Raw genomic sequence first — 14810 nt, forward strand, 5'->3', positions numbered from 1 at the left:
TAGTGAATTATACGTTATTTATAGGGGGTTTAGTTTTAAATTAAAAGACTGTTAGTGCCTTTGAAGGAAGCTGTATTTTACAGGGTTTAAATGAGATGAAAGACATTGTTGCAATAACTAAAACTAATTCTGTTTGAAAGCCAAGCTGTTGAGGGAAAGGGAAGCTAAAATGAGATCTTTTTATCTTATCTTTTAAACGAGAAGACTGAGATTTATCTTTGTAATGTTTTTAAGCAGAAGAATCTATTTTTAAAACAGTACTTAGGAATTGGGGTGAACAAAAGTAAAGAAAACTTTCAAACATAAACATTTCTCTCTGTACTTGATAGAACGGAGAAATGAAGCAGGAGTTAAGCATTTTTCCCCCCAAGTGGTAAATTCACTCTTGCCTTCCAGAATGTGGGAAGGGTGAGGGTAGTAATAGGACGGTGTGATTGTGGGCATGACAAACATTTCTATAAACCAAAAAAGAAGTGTGAAGTTACAGACAGCGGTGTTTGTTACATTGATTATACAGCCCGGGAGAGGTGAACTCACCGCCACTATGGTCTTGGGTTTCAGACAATGCGATGTGCTTTCAGCAGCCGCTGCACTTGGCCTGTTATGCCCGCTGTGCATTTTCACCTTATTCTTTCAGGTGAACTAGGAGAGCTGACTCATATGTTTTTAAACTGCTGCTAATTCACTCTTACCTCTCCACAGTGTCCCAGTACTTCACCCCAAAGAGTTCATCTGGGTTTATCTTCTTCCCTAAAGAGAAAGTGTGTACATCTTAGGCGTTAGGAGGAAGGGGGGGTGGGGACAGGTATGCCTAGATGTCCACAGAAAAAGTTGTTCCTGCATCAGGAATGTCTTCTGGACTCCTTGGGGGGCTTGCAGACGTGGAAGTTCCTCTCTGGGGTTTTCTAAGCCTTCACTCTGCTTTACTTATGCAGATAGGAAAAGATAACGGCAGTGTGGTGGGCGACATCCTACCATTGACTATAAGATTTAATGCTGCTGCTGTCGCCGCCATATGTGAGCACCTGTGTGTCCATAAAGCAGGCAGGTCCCTGTTGTGTGTAAACAGGAGGGAGATGGTACGAATCATGTATTAATCTTCCAAGTATTCATCAGAATGCCTGCCAGCTGCACTGCCAGTGTGAACTGCCAGTCGCTTAGCAAGTTGTGTTTCACGTGGTGACCCTTTTATCATTTCTTGTGGTTGTGTGTTCTGGGCCTCCCACCCACTGAGTATTTGAATTTTCTGTTATGTTCTTTTTGTTCCTGAACCGACTGCCCTCTAGGATGAATGGTGTGAAACTGGATGACGTCTTTTGCTCACCAAAATCATAAGGAGAGGGCAAATGACATAAATCCCATGTAGCTGTAAAGAAAGGGTTGAGGGATTTAGGCAGAGCCCAGCCACCACTGGGGACATCCAGAGGCTGGATCCCAGCTTTGGATAAGTGGTGGCATTAAAAAACCACCTTTCAGGCCCATTCGACTCCAGTGGGGTTTTGGGGGTGGTTCATGAGTCTATGTTTTGAATTCTCTAAAAAGTGGTCTACAGACTTGGATCATCATGGCTGGTAAAGATAGATCATAGGGACGCTTCGCTCATGGTGGTTTTATTGTGAGTGTTCAATTTATGAAGGCAGTATGATGCTTAAAAATAAAGCTGGTGAGGGACTTCCCTGGTGGCGCAGTGGTTAAGAATCCGCCTGCCAGTGCAGGGGACACAGGTTTGATCCCCGGTCTGGGAAGATCTCACTTGCCATGGAGCAACTAAGCCCGCGAGCCACAACTACTGAAGCCCGCGCGCCTAGAGCCCGTGCTCCGCAACAAGAGAAGCCACTGCAATGAGAAGCCCACACACTGCAACGAAGAGTAGCCCCCGCTCGCCGCAACTAGAGAAAGCCCACGCTCAGAAATGAAGACCCAGCGCAGTCAAAAATAAATAAATTAAATAAATAAATAACACGGTGACATTCAGGGATTATTCCTAAGTGGGTGGACTCTTAAGTGGGTATATTGTCTGACAGATGGATTTTTCATTGCCCACATTTTACAGTTCAGCTTCATTTAAAAAAGAAAATCATAATATCAAACTTTCTCGCTAGATTTGACTTCATATAGATGTTTTCATGTCATCATATGCTTAGAAGTGTTGTACTTTGATGCCGGGGGTGCATTATTCCCTGTCTGGTCCCGCAGGCACCCATCTGGGAGAAAAGTGGCCCAGAGTGTTCTCTCTAGGCCAAGCAAACCATCTAGAGAAAAGTACATGTGACTTCTGAGACATAAGTGCATGGAAAGTGATTTATTCTTTTATTTATGATATTTTCTGTTGCTTTCTCTCTTTATTAATGCACTTTAAAAAAATTTATTTATTTTTGGCTGCTTTGGGTCTTCGTTGTTGCACTCAGGCTTTCTCTAGTTGTGAGTGGAGGCTACTCTTCATTGTGGTGCGTGGGCTTCTCATCGTGGTGGCTTCTCTTGTTGCGGAGCACGGGCTCTAGGCTCACGGGCTTCAGTAGTTGTGGCACGTGGGCTCAGTAGTTGTGGCTAGCAGGCTCTAGAGCGCAGGCTCAGTAGTTGTGGCACACGGGCTTAGTTGCTCCGTGGCATGTGGGATCTTCCTGGACCAGGGCTTGAACCCGTGTCCCCTGCATTGGCAGGCGGATTCTTAACCACTGTGCCACCAGGGAAGCCCTGGAAAGTGATTTATTCTTCAGCTCCTATTGAACCATAAGTGTTTGTTTCATCTTCAACAGTAGTTTTTCCCAACGAAATTCTTTGAAGTATTTGGGTGTGTCCCAGAGTGGGTGAATATGCTGAGGGTGTCTTAGCAGCTGATGATGGATTTATGGTTAATGTGAATTTTCACGGGTACGTTTATTGTTGCCTGAGTAGAAATCCTACTGTGATCCTCTTATAGTTATTTTTATTAGGAATGCATGATTTTTTACAGATAGTACAAGAAAAAAATCATTAAATACTTTCGTAAAATATGAAAGACAACTTCTCAGTGATTTAAAGCAGACTTAAAGGAGGAATGATGTAGTAAATATTGACAAGGAAAGAGTCTAGGTGTCTACAAATCACTTAGGCCGATTCTTCCATTGAAAGTTGCCTGAGATCAGCTGTGATCCTTGTTTCTTCCGACATTGATTGTTTCTTGATTCCCCTCTCTTCTTCCCTTCTCCTTTGCTTTCTTTCTCTCCCTCTCCTTCCCTTTCCACTTTTTCATTCATCCTCTTCCCTTTCCTTCTCTTCCTGGCTGCTGGCCTCCATGGCAGAAGGAAGGAACAGGCCCAGAGAGATCCCCTTACTTCCTGAGGGTCTCAGAGGCATTGAGTTGTCTGCAGAGCAGGGTCAAGGCCTGTTCTTATTGTAAGTCCTGTGTTGTGGTCCCTGACTTGTGTCCTGTTGGTTATTTGGCATTTATGGTGCAAAGGCAAGTGGGACGTTGCCTGTCTTCAGGCAGCTGGCCAGGCCGGTGGGTAAGAAGAGACAAGTACACACACACTTTAATACATACAGAGCATAATCGAATCCTAAGATGGAGTGCTCTGGGGGTTCAGGGAGGAGGAAGAGCTCCCCTACAGTGGAAGGGCCCCTTGTAAAGACCCCAAGCAGTCTGTGTATTTATATATCCTTCATCTTTAGTAACGGCTGTGACTGTCCATTTTCCTAAAACTCTCCATCCTTCTACCATCCAGGGCTTCGTGCACATTAATGCAAGCACTTCTTCTTTTTTTTTTTTTTTTTTCCTGCCGTACACGGGCCTCTCACTGTTGCAGCCTCTCCCGTTGCGGAGCACAGGCTCCAGACGCGCAGGCTCAGCGGCCATGGCTCACGGGCCCAGCTGCTCCGCGGCACGTGGGATCTTCCCGGACCGGGGCACGAATCCGTGTCCCCTGCATTGGCAGGCAGACTCTCAACCACTGCGCCACCAAGGAAGCCCCAATGAAAGCACTTCTTCGTAGACTGTTGTCCACCCTGATCTAGCCTGGCTGCCAAAGAGAGGGCCTTCCTCCCCCGGGCTCTGTCACGTACTTGGGTCCATGTTGTCAACGTGCTGGGAGTAATTTCGTGGAAGGCCTTTCTCAGCTGCCACAGCCATTTGCAAGACTGTGTTGGCTGAGTATTGATTAGGAAACAGCTGTGCATTCCCTTAACTAGCGAAACCACTGGACTGGGGAGGGAGATGGAAGGGACACTGCACTTTTCTGCCTGGAGAGTGTTTTTTTTCCCTAACATAATGGAGGGAATTAAGATTAAGTAAAACGTGATGGAATGAGCTCCTGGGGGATTTTTGAAACTTTATCAGCAGTAGACGGCCTGTGCTGGGTTGGGATGCTCACTTCTGTGGATGAATTGAAATCTGTAATTGGGGTTTTGCCTGTAATCTATTGCTTTTCATGTGATACCCCAAATCTGACGGTGACTGTGTTAGCAATAGTTTTGCCAGTAGAATTAAATGCTGTCAAGATCAAGATATGTTTGGAAGTAGTTTTTTGTGAAAATGGTGAGGTGAATCCAATGATAAATAACATTTTCTAGTCATTAACACCAGAACCTGCTCTTCGTGCTATAATAGTTTTGATCAGCTTGTTAGAGAGGCTCCACGCTGGCAGTGCTGCACGGCCTTTTGGAGGAATTACTTCAAAGCTGTAATCGTCAGGGCTTTATACCTGTTTTCCAGATGCTTGTTCACTTTGGCTCAATGTCCTGACATTATAATAAGTGCAGTTGGCAACTCGCTCTTTCATGATAATCATCACTGTTCGTGTAAGTCCCATAGGGGTGTTTATCTGCATGTTCATTGCTGATGGAATTATTTTCTGTTCGTTTAACAGAACATCTGATCAAATTCATGACCATGGGGGATATGAAGACCCCAGACTTTGATGACCTCCTGGCAGCATTTGACATCCCAGATATGGTCGATCCCAAAGCAGCTATTGAGTCTGGACACGACGACCAGGAAGGCCACATCAAGCAGAACGCCCACGTGGACGACGACTCCCACACGCCGTCCTCCTCCGACGTCGGCGTCAGTGTTATTGTGAAGAATGTGCGGAACATCGACTCCTCCGAGGGCGCAGAGAAGGATGGCCACAATCCCACCGGCAACGGCCTGCACAACGGGTTTCTCTCGGCGTCCTCTCTGGACACTTACAGTAAAGATGGATCGAAGTCCTTGAAAGGAGACGTGCCTACCTCAGAGGTGACTTTAAAAGACTCCGCTTTCAGCCAGTTCAGCCCCATCTCCAGTGCTGAAGAGTTTGACGACGATGAGAAGATAGAGGTGGACGACCCCCCGGACAAAGAGGACATGCGCTCCGGTTTCAGATCGAATGTGTTGACAGGGTCGGTTCCCCAGCAGGACTATGACAAACTGAAGGCACTTGGGGGAGAAGGCTTAAGCAAAACTGGCATCTCTACGCCAGGCAACCTAGAGAAAAACAAAGTTGTCAAGAGAGAAACGGAAACAAATTCTATAAACCTGAGTGTTTATGAACCTTTCAAAGTCAGAAAAATGGAGGATAAACTGAAGGAAAACTCTGAAAAGGTGCTTGAAAACAGGGTCCCCGAGGGCAAGCTGAGCTCGGAGAAGAATGACGCCTCCCTCGGCGGTGTGGTGCCCTCGAGGACCAAGCCATCCTCCAAGCTCTCTTCCTGCATCGCTGCAATTGCGGCTCTTAGTGCTAAAAAGGCCGCTTCGGACTCCTCTAAAGAACCAGTGACCAACTCCCGGGAGGCCTCTCCGTTACCAAAAGAAGTAAACGATAGCCCTAGAGCCATTGAAAAGTCTCCGGAATCCCAGAGTCTCATCGATGGGACGAAGAAAGCATCCCTTAAGCAGCCGGATAGTCCCAGGAGCATTTCCAGTGAGAACAGTAGCAAGGGATCGCCATCCTCTCCTGCAGGGTCAACACCAGCAATTCCCAAAGTCCGCATAAAAACCATCAAGACGTCTTCTGGGGAAATCAAGAGAACAGTGACGAGGGTGTTGCCTGAAGTCGATCTCGATGCCGGAAAAAAGCCTTCTGAGCAGACGGGGTCCATGGTGGCGTCCGTGACGTCGCTGCTGTCGTCTCCGACCTCGGCCGCCGTCCTTTCCTCCCCGCCCAGGGCGCCTCTGCAATCGGCGGTCGTTACCAACGCGGTGGCCCCCGCCGAGCTGACCCCCAAACAGGTCACCATCAAGCCTGTGGCGACTGCCTTCCTCCCGGTGTCGGCCGTGAAGACGGCCGGGTCTCAAGTCATTAATTTGAAGCTCGCCAACAACACGACGGTCAAAGCCACGGTCATATCTGCTGCTTCCGTGCAGAGCGCCAGCAGTGCCATCATTAAAGCTGCCAACGCCATCCAGCAGCAGACCGTCGTGGTGCCGGCCTCCAGCTTGGCCAATGCCAAACTCGTGCCAAAGACTGTGCACCTTGCCAACCTTAACCTTCTGCCTCAGGGCGCCCAGGCCACCTCCGAGCTCCGCCAGGTGCTCACCAAACCTCAGCAGCAAATAAAGCAGGCAATAATCAGTGCCGCGGCCTCACAGCCACCCAAGAAGGTGTCGCGGGTCCAGGTGGTGTCCTCCCTGCAGAGTTCTGTGGTGGAAGCTTTCAACAAGGTGCTGAGCAGCGTCAACCCAGTCCCAGTTTACATCCCCAACCTTAGTCCTCCTGCGAACGCGGGCATCACGTTACCGACCCGCGGCTACAAGTGCTTGGAGTGTGGGGACTCTTTCGCCCTTGAGAAGAGCCTGACCCAACACTACGACAGGCGCAGCGTGCGCATCGAAGTAACGTGCAACCACTGCACCAAGAACCTCGTTTTTTACAACAAGTGCAGTCTCCTGTCCCATGCCCGCGGGCACAAGGAGAAGGGAGTGGTGATGCAGTGTTCACACTTGATCTTGAAGCCAGTCCCAGCAGATCAGATGATTGTTTCTCCATCAAGCAATACTCCTGCTTCATCTTCCGCCCTCCCGAGCTCCTCGGGAGCCGGCACACACACTGTAACAAAAATTCAGTCTGGCATAACCGGGACAGTCATATCAGCCCCTTCCAGCACACCCATCATTCCAGCTATGCCTCTGGATGAAGACCCATCCAAGCTCTGTAGGCATAGTCTGAAATGTTTGGAGTGTAATGAAGTTTTCCAGGATGAGACGTCGCTGGCCACTCATTTCCAGCAGGCTGCAGATACAAGTGGACAAGTAGAGTATCATTTACATTTTGGTATTTCGGTGACGAGTCTGTAGGCATGAGTGCTCTATACCGTGCCCGTGGATTTTAGGGGCGGGAGCTCAGTTAAATGGGGGGATGTGTGTGTCTATTTGTGTACACACTCACACGTGAGAGAGGATTGTTTGCATAAAGCAGTGTTGAAATATGAATCTTATTTAAAAATCAGTGTTTTTGAAGATGACTGTTTTAGACAGAAGCTGTGTACTAGTTGGGTCATGGCACCTTAGATGTGGGGTAAGTAAAGGAGTTCTTAATTGTTGGGTGATTGGAATTTACGTCGGAAGTCTGAGCTCTAGCGAGTGATAGTATAGACCCTTTGGATTAAGTGTTCAAGTCAGGCTACGTCACCAGCGTTCCTGAGTCATTTATTAGCGACCGTTGTGGGATTTAAAAATTTCCTGTTGTTGTTTATAATTATTGTCTTTTACAGTTAAACACACCCAGTTGATACCCACTTTTCAGGCATGCCTGCTTACTTAAGGTGTTGGTTTGGTATATTCAGTAATATTCTCCACTGCAGTGAATTTAACCTTCTAACGGAAAACCCATCCATTTAAATAGAATACCTTTGAGTTTGTTTGTGGCATTTTTTTTTTTTTTTTTTCTTTTTTGAGCTACGTTGGTTCTTCGTTGCGGTGGCTTCTCTCGTTGTGGAGCACGGGCCCTAGAGTGTGCGGGCTTCAGTAGTTGCGGTGCGTGGGCTCAGTAGTTGTGGCGCATGGGCTCTAGGGCGCAGGCTCAGTAGTGGTGGCGCATGGGCTTAGTTGCTCTGTGGCATGTGGGATCTTCCCGAACCAGGGATTGAACCCCTGTCCCCTGCCTTGGCAGGTGGATTCTTAACCACTGTGCCACCAGGGAAATCCCTTGTTTGTGGCATTTTTGGTTTGTTTTTTTGTGGTGATGTGTAGGTTGGTGTTGGTGAGATGTATTTCACAGTGCGCGTCAGTCGGCGGTTTTATCTCTACCATTTGCTTCTCTCCATGAGGCAACTTCTGGGCAGTAGATAAATGTGTTTTACAGATATATGGAAGTAACTGGGCATGTTGAGTGAAACTAATTCAAGCTAGAGAGACCATATGATTTATTGTGCAAACCAGGAAACGTGTGATATTAGAAGGGGCGCTGGTTTGAGCTGATATATACCCTGGCTCAAACTTCTGTTTTGGAAGCCCCAGTGGTAAACTGATCTTTCCCTTACTTGCCTCCGCTGTCTTGTGACGAGGAGCTTTATGCTGTGGTTCAGACGTCTGGTACTGTCACCGTGATCAGCTCCCCAAGGGCAACTGCTGAGTCAAGTTCTTTGTAGGATTTAAGTTTGGGGAACAAAAGATCAAGAATGCCTCAGTGACTTTTCCTGTGGACATTCAGTTGAGTGGAAATGGAGGCGATAAAGAGTTTCGAGAACATTCTTGCATCGAGAACGTTGGATGTTACATGTTTCATTGGCTCTGACGGTAAAGCGCTCAGGTGGTTAAGCTGGTTCAAGAAGAAGTGATTGTTGCAGCCCCCCAAGCGCGTCCTGGTGACAGGGCTTGGGTTCTTTCTGGGTTCCTCTTACCTGGTCACCGCTTCATCAAAGGGGCAGTCTTTCCTTCTGTCTTAAAAGGATGCAGTTAAAAAAAAAAAGAAAAAGCCGTTTCCGTAGTTCTCTCTGTTCTGGTGGTATGTTGTGCAGGTGGTGGAGTATGTCCCGGCTCACGTGTGCTGGTCCGTATTGGCATGTGGAGCTGCCTTGAGAGATGTCTGTTCCCTTGGGGACCTTTTCTTCCCTGTTTTCCCCTCGTTTTTGTTCTCTGTTAACCATTTAGGCTCATCCGCTGAACCGGGGTCAAATAGGGAAGCGCTTCCCCTCAGGGAAAGAGATGGACGTCTCTGCTTGTGTGGGTGGCTGCTTTGCTTGACTCTTTGTATGTTGCTGGGGCAGGTGGGTAGCGCAGCTCCCCCGTGTCCCCTGGAGCACTGAGGGGTGAGTCAGGGCAGAGTATATGTTAACTCCAGGGCCAGGTCATGCTAGGCCGGACCGTCACCTTGTTCTGGTTCCTTCCTCTGACTCTGCCGAGCTAGGGTCCACTCAGCCCACCCGAGAAGAGCATTTCTGTCGAGTGAGCTGCAGCTGCCGCCTGAGCCAGCCACCGCCTGGCTGGCAGCGCCAGCGCACCCCGAGGCACGTCTCCCGCTCCTAGTGCCCCTGCTTTCACCCAAACCCTGCCCTTCACCACGGTATCCCCTCCACAACTTGCCACTCTTCTCAGGCTCTGCCGGGGGCTCTGCGCACGCAGGGGCAGCCTGGTCTGGTCTGTCACCCGGCCACCCAGCCTGCGCCCCTGGGTGCGGAGCGGCTGCCCCTTCTTCAGCCTCCTTAACACCTTCCTCGAGTCTCTCCTGCAGCCCAGGAGGCCAGTGGCATCCGTGCAGCTCCTGCTGTCCTAGCCTCAAGTGTAGCGGGAGCTCGGGTGGTCCCCACCTGTGGTTGGCCCCTGGCGCGGCATCAGGTACCCATGGCGATGGGAGGCTGGGGCTGAAGACAGGAAGGACGGGAGAGAAAAGAGAAAAATTCTTCATTTCGTCTTCTCCAGTTTGCTATTCACACAACCGCTGGCCGGTTTACAGTTTGTGAACTTAAATTTAAGTATGGGGGAAAAAGTCCACCTGTATAAACTGTTTCCTCTCTGACGAGGGCACTTACAACACATAGTTCAACTTCTCAATTTTGTAAGAAGATCTAAGGGCACCTCAAGCACCAGTCTTTGCCTGAGTGCCTTCTTTCTGTCTTGCTTTCCGTTTCTCCGTTGGCCTCCCCGTTCCTGGTGACTCGTGCGTGAACTTGAGCCGGAGCAGGCTGCCTCACTGCCCGGGGGTGGGGACCGTTACAGGGTCAGCCGCGGGCCCGCAGCTGCCCGTTTTCTCTTCTGGCTCTTCTCAGGTCTGCCCAGGCCGGGCTTCCCTACGTCTGCACATAGGCTTAGAGTCATGTACAACAGCTTCCTGTACTGACCCCAGCTAGCGTTGATTCTGGAGGTTAAAGGGTGTGACCTCAGGGCCCTGGCAAGACTAACAGGCCCCCGGGCCCTTGCTCCGTGCCTTTCCACGTGTGAGTTTACCAGACCTAGAGAAAGGTGTGCCGGTTCACTGACAGCGGGGATATTCCTTCCTCCTTCCCTTCCTGCCTCCCATCAGGGATTTTCCTATTCCTCCCTTCCTTTCTCCTGCCCACCTTCTACTTATAATTGCCAAGGTAGTTAAAAAATTTTATGTGATAATGCCGAAAGTATTCCGTGCTAATTAACACCTTGAGTCTTCTCAGATCATCCCATTTCAAATTAAACTTTTTATTTTGAGGTAATTGTAGATTATGGTAGGAAATAATACAGAGGTATCCTGTGTACCCTTTACCCAGTTTCCCCCAATGGTAACATCTTGCAAAACTATTAAACTGTATCATATCCAGGCTGTTGGCACTGATGCTGTCAACACGTAGAGCCCTTCCACGACCATAAGAGTCCCTCATATTGCCTTTTTAGAGCCCCAGTCACCTCCTTCCCACCCCTGCCTCCCTCTTAACCCCTAGGAGCCACTAATCTCTTCTCCTTTCTATAATCTTGTCATTTCAGGAATGTTATATAAATGGAGTCATACCGTATGTAGCCTTTGAGACTGGCTTTTTTCCACTCAGCGTAATTCCCTGGAGATTCATCCAGGTTGTTGGATGTATCACTAGTTTGTTCCCAGTTTGGGGCTATTATGAATAAAGCTGCCACAAACATTTGTCTGCAGGTTTTTGTGGGAACGTAAGTTTTCCTTTCTCGGGGGTAAATCCTTTTGTGTGCTGGGTTGTATGGTAGTTGCATATTTATATTCACAAGAAATTCTTTTCCACAGCGGCTATACAATTTTGAATCTCAAGAGCAGTGTATTAGTGGTCTAGTTTCTCCACATCGTCACCGACATTTGGTGGTGGCATCATTTCGTATTTTAGCCATCCGGATAGGTGTGTAGTGATATCTTGTGGTTTTAATTTGTGTTTCCTCCATAGCTAATAATGTTGAATACCTTTTTGTGTTTATTTGCCATCTGCCTATCCTTTTTGGTGAAATGTCTCTTCTTCTGTCCATTTTCTAATTCGTTTTTTTGTTTGTTTTTACTGTTGAGTGTTAAGAGTTCTTGATATATTTTAGATACTGGTCCTGTGTCGGTATGTGTTTGCAAGTCTTTTCTCCCAGTCTGTGGCTTGTCTTTTCATCTTATGAGGTCTTTGGCAGAATAAATGTTTTTAATTTTGATGAAGTCCCATTTATCAGTTTTCTCTGTTACGGCCTGTGCTTTTGGTGTCAGGTCTAAGTTCACTTTGCTGTAGATCCTGAGAACCTTCTTTTATGTTTTTTTTCTAAAAAAAGTTTAGTGTTATGATTTGCGTTTAAGTCTGTGACCCGTTTTGGGTTAGTTTTGTATAATGTGTGAGACTTGGATGGAGATTTCTTTTGCCCCATGCATGTCCTTTTTCTCCAGTACCACTTGTCGAGAAGGCTGCCTTTCCTCCATTGAATTGCCTTTGCAGTTTGTCAGACGTCAGCTGGCATATTTGTGGAGGCATTTCTGGGACTCTGGTGGACTGACTCCTCCAACTTTATTCTTTCCTCTCAAAATCGGTTTGTAGCTATTCTGGTTATTTTGCCTTTCCATATATATTTTAGAAGAGTCTTGTCTATAATCTACCAAAAAATTCTTGTTGGGATTTTGATAGGAATTATGTTAAACCTGTATATCAATTTGGGGGGAAGTCTTTTCTTTATTATGTTGAGTCTTTCAGTCTATGAACAAAGAATGTCTCTCCATTTATTTCGATCTTCTTTGATTTATCATTTTGTAGTTTTTATCATACAAGCCCTATACATGTTTTGTTTGCTTACTTTCCTTCTTTCTTTACGTTTTGTTGGTGCTTCCCCTCCCCCCTGCCCCCCTTGCACGTGGGCAGGTGTAAATGGTATTATATTTTTCAGTGTTCACATGTTCGTTGCTAATATATGGAAACACAATTAATTTTTGTGTATTTATCATGTATCCCTTGTCTTTGTTAAACTCGTTATTGGATTTAGGGTATTTTTTGGGGGGAAAGATTATATTGATTATTTTTCAGATATTGAACCAACCTTGCATCTCTGGGATGAATCCCACTTGATCAAGGTGTGTAATTCTTTTTATATATTGTGAATTATATTTGCTAATATTTTGTTAGTATTTTGCATCTGTATTCATATAGGAAGGGACTTATAACTGGTGTTAGATTTTCTTTAAATATTTGACAGAATTCTTCAGTGAAACCATCTGGGCCTGGAGATTTCTTTTTTTGGGATTTTTTTTTAAACACCCGCTGGGCTGGTGGAGGGACTCATTATCACTTGGTAGGGATGAAGGTCCCACTTCCCTGCTGCCATCTCTGATACCATCTGGGTGAGGGTACTAGGACACCTTATTACAGCCTCAGGAGCGGAGGTCTGGGCTCCACCTGGACTTGGCGTGCTATGGGTGAGGGCGCAGTGCTTCCTGGGGTGTTTGGCTGGAGTAGAGCAGTAATTGTCTTTTGCTAGGCTTCCCCTTTCCGGATCCTTTGGCTAAAGATAGCAGGCTTTTGTTGGGGATTTTTTTGTCTGTGCCCCTTGGCGTTCCTGGGTTCCCCGTTTCCTCAGCTCCAAATCTGGGATCCGTGAGGCAAAAAGAACCCCGGAGAACTCATCACTAGGGACCTGAGGTGCCTCGCCAGCCTGCCTCCTCTCTGCCTTCCAGAGCCTCATTATGTTTGTTGTATATATAACGCCCAGAAGTGTTAGTTGTACTTAGTGGAAGGAATAGAGAGAGGTGCTTCTATTCCATTTCCCTTGAAGTGGAAGTTTCACTCTACTTTTTCAAATACAGCTCCTCCAGGAGAGAATGTGTGGTTACGTCACTGGGCTCTGCCTGAGGCCCTCCGGCCTGTGGTTCTCAGGCGCTTTTTGGAGTCAGGCTTCCTGGGACGACAGCATTCCACTTGACTCTGGACTCCTCTCCTCTTTGAGCCTGAGGCATGTCCCCTGCTCAGTGAGGTCACCTCCATCTTGGCCTATCTGTGGCAGCTGTCAGGAGTGAGCGTCTCTTCTTCTCCCTTTCATATGTGTTGAACGCGGCCTCTTCAGACCTCAGCCTTTCTGTTGAGAATGACTTCTCGGTTTAGTGCAGGCACCATCTCCCTTCTCTTTTTATCTTTCATTTTCTCCCCATTTATATTTTCACCCCTGTTTATGGTTCGAAAGGCTCCTTTTCCAAGTTGGTCCAGGGGTGCTTGTTTGAACCCGGTGAAGGGTTTCTTTTTCTTTTGACACCAGCTGTGGCTGTCTGCGCGAAACTCCTCTCACCGTCACCCCGTACATACGTGCTCAGGCTCTGGAGCCAGCATGTCATGGGATAAAGTAAGGTTTGGGTGGCATTTGCCGAATTCTGCCTTGTCAGTTACTCCTTCTCTTAAAGGTATTCTGTGGCCAGTCTATACAAGGGAATGATGGACTCAGGGACTCAGAGTGCCGCTTTATCATTCGCTGGCCCTGTGCTCAGCAAACCCGCATGCAGGTCTCTGTGGCGAGCCGGGTGGGAAGCTGTGGTTCAGCTGGAAGCCCTCTTCACCCTGCATCCCCCGAGCCTGAATCCGAGCCAGGACCCCAGGCAAGCTCGGGCCCAGGTTAGTCTGCCCTGCCTCCGTCTGCTTACCCTGCCGAGGAGCAAGCCCCGAGGAGTGGGGGTGCGATGGAGCATCTGGGATGGGTCATGCCCTTCCCAGCCGCCCTGAACCAAGCGGTGCAATAAGAGTGGAGCACGTGGACATCGACTTCTAACCCCGGTAAAACTGCCCTGGTTGTCGGTTTATGTTCCACCCTATCTCATTAATAATTCCTGCCTTGGGGCACACTGAGAAAAAGGAGTGGGTGGAGGGGCTAGAGAAGTTTCCCTCCTCTCCATGAAGTAGTTAAGAGCTGACAACTGTAGTTTTAATAATTGAAAATTAAACTTACTGGAATGTTGTTGCTTCACCTCTTGGTAAAACCACAACTAAACTTAGCCAAGTACAGACTGGAAGCGCGTATTATAACCTCCGAATTGGTAAAATCAGTTTTCTTCCCGTAGAATCTGTATCAGCCGTAGAATCAGAGGATGTCATAGGTCCTTTGCTCAACTCTTTTATTTTACAGTTGAAGAGACAAATGCCCAATCAGTGGCCAACTCAGAACCTGAGGCAAGATTTCTTTATTGCTAGCTATTCTTTCCAGTTTCTGATGCTGGTAACCTAAGATGTAGAAGCATAGAACTTTACAGCTGCAGGGACCATAGGAGTCTTCTGACAATGGACCCTGGGGTTACATTCAGATTAGCTTCAAGGGTGCAAGTGAAGGTGACTTATCTGCCACGGTCCTTATTTTGGGAGGTTGCTGATTCAGTTCAGGTTCAGGGAGTTTATGGGCATCATTACTAGAACATACCAGGTGTATTAAATTATCCCGAGCAGCCTCCCCCAGGTCTCATTTCTAGACGTACTCTGCTCCAGCAGCT

At 47.6% G+C, this 14810-nt stretch overlaps 1 protein-coding gene across 8 annotated transcripts in view; it reads left to right on the top strand.

Annotated features, from left to right (window-relative positions):
- Positions 1–14810, top strand: part of ZNF532 (zinc finger protein 532) — a 108800-nt gene that overhangs the window by 44884 nt on the left and 49106 nt on the right. For all 8 annotated transcript variants that reach the window (XM_082667831.1, XM_082667830.1, XM_082667834.1 and 5 more), the window contains one exon: positions 4845–7207. In XM_082667831.1, the coding sequence (XP_082523957.1) occupies positions 4862–7207 (2346 nt within the window). In that variant the 5' untranslated portion in view covers positions 4845–4861. The remainder of the gene's footprint in view (positions 1–4844; positions 7208–14810) is intronic.

Source organism: Grampus griseus (genome assembly GCF_964374135.1).
Source record: "Grampus griseus genome assembly, chromosome: 12".
NCBI classification, from domain to species: domain Eukaryota; kingdom Metazoa; phylum Chordata; class Mammalia; order Artiodactyla; family Delphinidae; genus Grampus; species Grampus griseus.